The sequence below is a fragment of the Miscanthus floridulus genome, chromosome 8 (assembly GCF_019320115.1).
Source record: "Miscanthus floridulus cultivar M001 chromosome 8, ASM1932011v1, whole genome shotgun sequence".
Lineage (NCBI taxonomy): Eukaryota > Viridiplantae > Streptophyta > Magnoliopsida > Poales > Poaceae > Miscanthus > Miscanthus floridulus.
This window is the reverse complement of record NC_089587.1, coordinates 167,110,290-167,120,292: the sequence shown is the minus strand read 5'-3', so window position 1 is coordinate 167,120,292 and position 10,003 is coordinate 167,110,290. Positions and strand designations below refer to the sequence as shown.

At 41.0% G+C, this 10,003-nt stretch overlaps 2 protein-coding genes across 2 annotated transcripts; both read right to left on the bottom strand.

Annotated features, from left to right (window-relative positions):
• Window positions 1–241: 241 nt before the first annotated feature.
• Window positions 242–4,120, bottom strand: LOC136473940 (uncharacterized). The gene is given in 9 exon segments (XM_066471558.1): window positions 242–634; window positions 715–853; window positions 1,258–1,303; window positions 2,441–2,548; window positions 2,723–2,832; window positions 2,936–3,043; window positions 3,534–3,636; window positions 3,791–3,858; window positions 3,860–4,120. Coding segments are annotated over 9 exon segments (912 nt in total). The 5' UTR covers window positions 4,016–4,120; the 3' UTR covers window positions 242–560.
• Window positions 4,121–6,446: 2,326 nt separating this feature from the next.
• Window positions 6,447–9,144, bottom strand: LOC136473939 (uncharacterized). Its single transcript, XM_066471557.1, has 7 exons — window positions 9,022–9,144; window positions 8,831–8,940; window positions 7,952–8,039; window positions 7,738–7,872; window positions 7,568–7,649; window positions 7,130–7,230; window positions 6,447–6,756 (listed from the first exon to the last, which is right to left on the bottom strand). Exons 2-7 carry the CDS (start codon window positions 8,875–8,877, stop codon window positions 6,706–6,708), a joined length of 504 nt encoding a protein of 167 aa, XP_066327654.1. The 5' UTR covers window positions 8,878–8,940; window positions 9,022–9,144; the 3' UTR covers window positions 6,447–6,705.
• Window positions 9,145–10,003: the final 859 nt, after the last annotated feature.

Below are 10,003 nucleotides of genomic sequence, written 5' to 3'. Positions count from 1 at the left end.
GGCATAAGTTCATCCCATTAATTTTGGTGAACAACTCCTTTTATCGTGCTTATATATATGCTAATTATTATTAGCTTGTGACAATATGAGGGGGGGGGGGGGGGGGGGGGGGGGGGGAGGGGTGGATCAACTCATTAGTGATTCCAGTCCAAACCAAAAAAAAAAGGAGCTAAAAGATGATTCACCACCGCATGTCTCAAACCCCCAATAAGTTGTCTTCAGTAATACGGAGACAAGACACTTGCAGTGAAACTTCGTAACAAGTGTTACCTTTCATGCAACTCACAAGTTGTCTTCAGGTATAATTCGATCATCTAAAAGGCTCAAAAACTGTGTAAATGACAGAATACCGGCTTCAAAAGGTTTTGGCCTCAGAGTTGCATGCTACCCAACCCAACAGTAGTGCATTTTCTTCTCTCAACGTCACAGCAAATAAGGCGTGTATGAATCCCATTAGGTTAGACATTGCATTCATCTTTCATGATGTTAAATCCTTGCTGCTAGATAACTGGATGATTTGGAGGAATGGTACAGATATCACATCAACCATTCAAGAGTCTTCAGGTCCAAACACGAATGGAGCCATCCACAGAAGATGTCAACATGCAGGCCTTCGTTGGGTGGTAACTGAATGCTAGTTACCTGCCAAAAGAAACAGTGTTAGGTACATGTATGTTAAGTTGTTGCACAGCATAAGGTGCAATTCTGGAAAGGAAAATACCACAGAACTATGTGCCCTGAATCTTGCAACAACAGGTGCATCCACTAACTCCCAGAAGAAAATATAACCATCTTCAGATCCGCCAACAACAAATGCATCATCATTCGTCAGACAGGAATCCATCTTGAAGGACTGGAAATATTATAAATCAGAAATTAAACAATGCAAACGAATAGGATTACTGTTTTTTCTTGAAGGACTGGAATATTATAAATCAGAAATTAAACAATGCAAACGAATAGGATTACTATTTCTTCTGCAAACCCTTGCATCATTGAATCATAATGGTATATTTAGGTTTTTCAGCTCTAAAGCAAGCCCTCTGCTCTCCTTTTAATGAATTAAGCAGACTAGCAGTGTTTCTCTACTTCATCCACTACAAATTTAATGAGGCGTCGTGGTTCACTATTTTACACAACTGTATACATTTCCTCCATTCTTATGTGAAACTTGTCAGATTAAGTTGAAATCAATGTAAGTATCCATAAGTACCAAATCTTTGGCAGTATCACAAATGAAGATTATTGAAGAGATACCTTGCACGTATGTCCCTTATACTCCTGTAACAGTTCTCCAGATGACCTAATAAACGCAACAGACATCAAAAGTTTAATATTTTGTGCATGATGCCCCTCTATTTAGTACATTGAAGAGATGGCACCCATCTACTCAACAGAACGGAAAAATCACCACCTCTGTCCGTATCATGATGGAAGATAATATGATGAGAAATTGTACCACACATAATTCACATTCATAGTTTTTTTTTAAAAGCTACTTTACATTCATAGTTAGTGATGCACTCCCTAAACTTGCTATGGAAATAACAAAGATGAAAACCACCACTTATGATCCTAATATCATTTATTCCTTTCCTCCCTAGACAGCAGCAGATGTCAATGATGAATGGGCAATGGGGCCATCATAATGCGGACTCTAAAAGCACAAGAAAATCGTTCTTGGTAGCTATGTGGACCAAAACATGAAGACATGGCTCCTGATTGCAATGGCATTGGAATTCAAGCATGATGATCTTCTGATGCACAGGAACACACAAAGTAAATATTAGCATGTGATTTGTTGCAGAGACCAAGAAAAATGGTCCATTTAACTTGCTAGCTACCCAAGAGAGTACATGTTTCAATACCAAGTTAACTTAAAGCTTTCTAATGTATATGTAAAAGAAACACCAAACCAGCCTGAATCTTGCACTACAATTCTCAAATATATTGCTTGAGAGACATGAGGAGCCTGCAAGTGCAAGTGTAAAACACCTCCATGGCACCAACAGCAGCTTAGTGCAGCTCCGGAACCCAGTGATTGGATATATTTGGACCAAAAGAGTTCCCATGTGTGATGTTATGGCAAAGACAATAGGCCAGTGATGAATCAGGGACTAAGAGTTAAGGAGAAAATTTGCTTTGATCAATCCATTCAAGATGGTAATGAGATTGGCAGCTATGTCAAGATGAGGAATTTCTTCAGTCCATATTGTCATCATTGATAACCATATCATCTTTCCAACCAAAGCTAAAGGAAGAGTGTGACTGCATCCTTCTATAAAGTAGAGGAGAATAATAATAATAATAATAATAATAATAACCCCATACTTGAGTAATGGGATTTAATTGCTCCAAAATGCTAGATAAAAGAGGCTTCCCTGCAATGTTGTGCCCAGGCTAAAAACAAAATACTGAGCAGCTTGTAAATAGCACTTACTTGTCTAGAAGCCGCACAGTAGAATCTAAACAGTTAGCTAAAAGGCAATTGCTATCATTTGATAATGATACACAGTTCACAGGATGCCCCAGATTATCAACAGTCTCCCTGTTATAAGCAAGAGGGAAATGAATCAACAAACCATACAGAAACAATTCATAGGAGTAAATGGATTAGGATTCGAAGTACTTCCTTAAAAAAGAGGGAACAACCAAAGTTCCATTTAGTAAACCAAAAAGTACATGTCAGATATAATTCATAATAGAATAAGGCATCACCTACCTACCCATGCGAATGTCAAATGCCCGGACAGTACCATCAACACTGCCAGCAATTATTTCTGTCTTTGTTAGGTTAACTGACATTACACTATCTTGAAAAGTATCAATTGTCTGCAACATGATAGAATAGAAAGAAAGTGTATAAGACATCAAGAAAAGGAAATATAACAAAACATGATGCATCTATGTATTATAGGTAACAATGTAAAACTACCTGAATAGGGTCGCTGCTTTGTGACCTGCAGTCAAATGCATGCACCGTACGGTCATAACCAGCTGAGACTACAACAGCGTTGTACTCATTAAACTTCACTGAATTGACCTATCGAGAGCAGAATAAAGATGGCTGAGCTCAAAAATTACAAATCTATCACACAGAGACTCTGTCTATCAATTTTTTAGCTTCACCGACACGTCTGACCATAATCACATAGTTGAATCACAGTGTGCAATGCCAACTGCTAAATGCAAGTGGAACTATCAGATAAAAACACAAGAGTACAACCACCAGAGGTATGGTTCAGAGCACTGCTTTGGATGGAGCTGGTATCACAGCAATGGGAACGATACACTATTGTCAGTGGTGTTCTTCAGGTAGCGTTCACCAGTGTTCAGAGCAACAAACAAGAATTGTACGGCACAAATAATAGAAGCACTATAACCCACACAATGAGCACGGAACTACTTGATTAGAATTGTGTAAACTGCTCAGCTTCAAGAACAATCACATTCTGTCGTGGCCATCAGAAGACAGGGATGAAAACTCCATAAATAACGGAAAAAATAAAACATCAATTGATCTAATGCATTACCTCGCTGTTGTGACCGCGGAACTTGCGGATGACGCGGCCCGAGGCGACGTCCCAATAGAAGATCTGTCTGTCGGCGCCGCAGGACACCAGTTTCGCGTTATCCCTGCCCAGAAACAAGCCATGAAACCAATGAACAGCAAAAAAAAACACTTGGCGAATTTTCCGTTGCCGCGTCTTCGGATCAGATGCGACGCAACGAGGGGGGGGGGGGGGGGTGGGCGCGGCGGGGGCGCGTTGGGGGGCGCGTGCGTACGTACGAGGAAGAGTGCGCATCGCGGACCTCGCGGGCGTGGGACTTGTAGGTCTTGACGTGGGCGCCGGTGTGGAGGGTTCCAGAGGCGGAGCGTGCGGTCCTTGCCGCAGCTCAGGCAGTAGTTGCCGTCCCGGTTGAACCGCACGGCCAGCACCGCCCCCTCGTGACCCGACAGCGACCGCGCCTCCGTCCGCGGCAGCTGCTGCGCGGCCGTCCCCGAGGACGTCATCTCTTGCTCTGTCTCCGCCGCCGCCGCCGAGGATGGGATGGACGGAAGACGACGAGTTCGACGACCACCGGAAGAGATGAATAGTGGGCCGGTGATGTGGATTGGGCTGGCTAAATGGAATGTAGCCCGTAGCCCAGGAGAGAATTATAGCTGAATAATACTTGTCCTTCCTAAGGAAAAATGAATATCGCTTTTGTTCTTTAACAGTTTAATTAAAAAAATCCCAAAAACTTTTAACTTTCTTAGCATTAATCTATTTCCATGTTTGTAGTAACCCTAGAGAATCTGGATGAACGGAGGCACGGAGCCTTATCATGCATGGCAATAGTATGTTTGTGGATAAAAGTGTGCAGATTGGATTATCTAGACGAACTCACGATTTAATTTGTGATGGTAACCATGCATATCATCTACAGTCACGTGTAGCATCCCTATCACAAAATAGAGATTTTGTGAGAGTGGTATATTTTCATGAGAAATGATGAACATACTGTCATGGTTTTTTTTTTTTGTGGAGGCGCTTAGAAACCCTCACAAAAATGAAGGTGCTCCATATACCCTCATTAAAATTTGTTTTTTTTTTGTGAATCCTCCATTCACCGTTATGAAAATTGCAAATTTCCGCCACAAAAACACAGTAGCACCACTACTTTTATAAGGGTAGCCATCGATCTCTTGTCCTTTTTTCACATCGCTTCCCTTTATTTCTTCTTTTTTTCACATAGCTCATTTAGCTTTCGCGCCTAGCAGGCCAAAAAGATTGTGTTAGTTTCACTCGGCACAGACCAAAAAGGCCATTGTCGTCATCTATTCCAAAACCTAACAACCCCCCACCCCACAAGCCCCAAAAAGATTGTGTTAGTTTCACTCGGCACTGACCAAAAAAGGCCATTGTCGTCATCTATTCCAAAACCTAACAACCCCCCCCCCCCCCCCCCCACACACACACACACACAATGTCCCCCCTCTCGGCCTCTCCCACACCCACACAGGCATAGCACCACACATGTCATTTATGTCTTGTTAACTCGTGAAGCAACCATGTGCACCTATCGTGGATTTGTGACATGTGTATATACTCATGCATCCAACACATGAGAGAGATGTAGTTGACTAGTGCCTGTCACCAATTTGTCCTCCACTTGGCTTTAAGAGGGCAATTGTAGTAATTGTTTCTCTGTACAATGCCATGCAATGGTGTTGTCCATATTAATACTTGGTGGTTTCTTTTTATAAAAATGACTAGGTTTACAAGAAATTTCTCAAATTAAATAACATCAGTTTCCGTAGCAAGGGTGATACAATACGAAAGCATAATCTACACCATCATTGATGATGATAAGTTATACTAACGGCCAGTTTGACCAGATGGAAAGAAGTGTTCATGAAGTTCCTCTGAAAAAAGAACTAGCCTTGATGAAACTTGTAGAGAAACGTAGAGTAGATGAACCCTACGATGTATGATCAAGAACCCAGTATGTAAGCGCGATTTTCACACGTAGCAATCACAGGATTTTCTCAAGTAGCATCATTAGTTCTGAATAATTTTCCAATTTTAATAAGTGATTCAACTGGAAGGGCGGGCCTGGTGCAAACGGTAGAGTCTTACCGCCTATGACCGGAAGGTCTCGGGTTCGAGTCGCGGTCTCCCCGCATTGCACAGACGAGGGTAAGACTTGCCACTAACACCCTTCCCCAGACCCCGCACAGAGTGGGAGCTCTCTGGGTACGCCCTTTTTAATAAGTGATTCAACTTAATTTCAATTGCTATAGATGGTTATGTAACCGTGATAATTTCAGCACGGATCGGAGTGAGTTATCACGTGATTTAACTGTTTCAATTTCCTGTGGGATAATTTATTCTTTTAATGAAACATGTGCTTAATTGCAAAAAAAAAAGAGTTCCGTGGGATAATCTTTTAGGAGTGCCTTCTCTAAGGGGTCGTTTGGATCCTTTCATTTTGAAGGAATTGGAATCTACTTAATGAATTAGACTATTTGGCTTGAAATTTATCATTCCATAACTTTTTCAAGCTCACATATAAGCCTATCTCAAATTTATAGGGTGGAAGATGAAAATTAATTCTATAGATCATCATGCTATGTTTCTACTCTGTAACTTTTAACACACTTCTCAACTCGCTTCTCTATAGTAGAAATGTAATATATAAGTATCTCATTTGTATGGCTAACAATAATATATAAATATATTCCATATACAACCATATTAATTTAATTAATCTATGCCCAAATTATAATTATTAGAATGTATGGATCAAAACGGGGACCTAAAAGAAATCTAGGAACGCCTTTGACGTACGCAGTTGGTGCTGCTCTACTATACAGAATTTCTACCATACTCACAAGAAAGCATCTCCTACCACCACTCGGCTACGTGCACGCGGGCACAAATATTTGCCTGATTCACAACTGGCCACCTTTCTAGAGTTCCAATAATTTTCCACGTCAATACTACAAGGTCACTGCATAAGAACGCAGATTTATCAAGAAGGAACCCTGGTCTGGGTAACTGGGTCAGATAGTGTTCTAACCAAGATTTCGTGTGTTGATCCCAAATTTGGATTAATTTTCAGCACAGTCGTCAAGAGAAAAATAAAGAGATGATATAAACTACAACTAGGATGGAGATCTACACCAAACAAATAATCGAAAGGTCGTGGTTGCTGAATTCACAATAGCGTCCTTTGTTTGCAATTCGTGTCCTCTTCATCATGTTCCAACTGTTCCAGAAAGGGGAAAAACGATTTATTTATAATGAACAGGGAACTGAGAGAAACCCCAAAAAAACTAGCTAGCTTAAGATAAATTTCCTACAGCAGTTTAGTCCTCCTCACCCTCAGTGCATACTTTTGCGCAAGTTCACCAGCGAAATCATTCAGGGAACTTTTGGGGTTGAGGGAGTTGAAAAGGCAGAGACAGCATTTGGAATAATATACTTTTCCACTTCCAATTCGTTTACTATAAAATGGAGACGTATATTAAAAAAAACTGTTGAATTTTACTTTGCATTTTGGTCATCAAGAATGGTTATTATGGAAACTGAAAGTTCCCTGACATATAGTCAAATATTCAGATTAATGTTATATGTTTTACCTCACTCATAACCTTCGTAGACCTTCTCCCAATCTGTGCTCTCTTTTGTTTCTTTGCTACTTGCTCGTCTAAAAGATGATCAAGATCTGTATCTGTGTAACCTGCAATTATTTTCAAACATTTAAAATAAATAACATTAAGGGGAGTTTCCAACTATACCACCCCTTGAGAGGCAACTTACATTATTCCAAGCTGACGGTATAGATGAAAAGTACACATCAAATAGTGATATAAAAGAAAATTGTCCTAATATTACCTGCAAAAAGGAAGAACTTATTCCTAATCTTAAAGTACCGATTTTGGCCTAAAAGCCCATATCTGACAACATATTTTAATTTAGCAGTCCTAGGTGATTACTAGAATTGAGTATTCGAGTTACATGAAGTTTCTTCACAGCAACTACTGGACCAAGAACATAGGAGATCGAAGAATCTTCACCTTTAAGAAGGCCTTCAAAGTCCTCCATGTCATCCATCTCCGTTTCGATCTCATCAGCTTCAATGTACTCTATCTTATTTTCCTGCATTGACGGAGTAAGCTCACAATAAATCACAAGGCCCGTGAACATTGAGAAAACATCAAAGTGAGATTGTAACTACAATCCTTACCTCTTCGTCCTCTAAGACATGAACATCATGATCTTCATCTAGTTTCACAATATTATCAAAAGCATTGAAGGGATAATTGTGTATTTTACTGTAGCAACCATTCTTCAGACGTTCGAGTAATTCACTTTGAATACACTGCATGATGGCAGGTGGGCATATGTTAGAATTTGACGATGGATAATGAAAAAAAACGTGATAAAGGTCAGGAAATGACCTTATCAATTTGTGCAGCTATCTCAGCTTTCATCTCTTTGTTGATATCAATCTTAGTCTTTTTCCTGGGTACAGTCATTAACTTCTCCCTAAAAGAGCGGATAAATATGGTTAGCAATTTTCCATGTCTCAAGAGAGGTAACAACTAAGTTTTTATACAACAATGTAATGTTGTGTCATTCATACCCCTTCACATTATCCTATCATATTCAGAAGAAGGAAATAAACTATTAGAAGCTAATATGTTCGCTTGTCTTATAATCCGTACTTTTCAGACAGTGTTTCGGTTTGTTTTTTCAGCGAAGCAAACGGGCCGCTGTGAAATCAGTAGCATACGTGCCTACCTCACTTTCAGATGAAGTTTCCTCATTCTTATACTGAGTCATTTTTGTTAGGCGCTGCTTGATTTTATGCACAAGTAACTTTGGCCAAAATTCCTAAACGAAGAAACAAAGGCTTGTAAGACACAAGATGTACAACAGTTTAGTTGGTAGATGAGCTCTTTCAGCAGTTTTCATTCGATGTACAACAGAAAGAGATACACACAAGATGCTTTTCAAGGCTTGTAAGACTTTTCACTTGGAATTTTCATTCGATGTACAACAGAAAGAGATACACACAAGATGCTTGTTGATAACTTCTATTGCTTTCTCGTAGTTCCTTGGCAATTTAACCCTCTCCCACAGTTTAGTTGGTAGATGAGCTCTTTCAGCAGTTTTCATGTACAAGTAAAAAATAACTGCATGCCAGTAAAAGGAAAGAAGAATAACAATATCACCAAAAGATTCAGATTATAACCACGCATAGCTTCCCATTCGAAGGATCAGGAGCTTAACAGGAGGCGACAAAAAAACAGGGGAGGGTGAATTCGGTGGCTCACCATCGTGATCGCGTATGGTGGCATAGCGGCTGTTGGCGAGGGGGCATGAACTCCGGTTGCAGATGCCCGTAGCGTTGTAGGGGCTCCGGCAGAAGATGCCCGTTTCGATCCTGCGAAAACCGCTTTACCGTCACAAGAAACACCGCCCCAAAAGTACACGACAAGATACGGCGGTTGCCGGCGTTATATACTTGGCCCTGATGGCGGATGCAGTGCCATACCACGTCGTCGCTCGTCTTCGACGACGCGGAGGACTGCGTATTCTCCTGCTCTGCTCCTGCTACGGATGCTTGATCTACTAGGGTTTTGGGACGGCAGCCAGGTTTGGTCGGATGGCATGGCCGGTAAGAGGCACCGTGGCGAGGGAACAGGGGATCAGGCTGAGCGTGTGTGGGCCGGGCTGGGTTTCGGACTTGATTTAGGCCTGGGGACTTTACTGCTTACATGCTTAGGAGTACTTGATTTAGGCCAATGTTTTAAATCAAGGCCTGGGGACTTTACTGCTCAGTACTTGGTTTTAGGGGACCTTGTTTTTTAGCGGCAAGGGACAGGTCACTGTGAGCTGAGAAATCATAACGTCAGGTTCTTTTCGTGTCTTAGGTGATTTTTTTTAAAAATAGGTAGCTTTGCTTTTTTTAGATGTAAAATAGATTTGTCCTGGCTTCAAATCTACCACGGCTATTATAAAAATGGGATGACATTAAGTTGTTTTAGCTCCTCTTAACAACTGAATTTTGCTCATGTATTTATATTATCTTTTAGCTATATTTACGATGTCTTATTATCATATTTACAATGAAATTATCAGCGTAATTTATTGGACGGAGTGATGTAATTTGGGATAACACTAATATATGTCATTTTTTTAAAAAAATACAAATATTTCTATGAATTCCAGATATCAGAGAAATATATGTCAAGTTGTTCACAAATGCCATCAAATTGTTCACAAATTTCAGAAAAAAATACAAATTCTATAGATTGCAGCTAGGGGGGCCATGCTTGCGCTCGCGCCGAGGACGGCCGCACTGGGGATGCCCGCGCCCGTGTGGGGGGGGCGGCGGACGGACGGAGCAACAGCCTGTGCCCGGGGGCGGCGGCGGAGGGAGGCGATGCCGGGGGTGACAGCGGATGAAATTAGGAGCCAAAGCGGAGGCGGCGAAGGGAGCGCAA

Excerpts from the sequence above, each read along its gene's own strand:
- LOC136473939 (XM_066471557.1), bottom strand. The coding sequence starts at position 8,877 with ATGCCCCCTCGCCAACAGCCGCTATGCCACCATACGCGATCACGATG. Across the intron at positions 8,040-8,830 it reads CACCATACGCGATCACGATG|GGAGAAGTTAATGACTGTAC; the intron begins GTGAGCCACCGA and ends CCGCTCTTTTAG. Across the intron at positions 6,757-7,129 it reads CTACGAAGGTTATGAGTGAG|TTGGAACATGATGAAGAGGA; the intron begins GTAAAACATATA and ends TTTCTGGAACAG.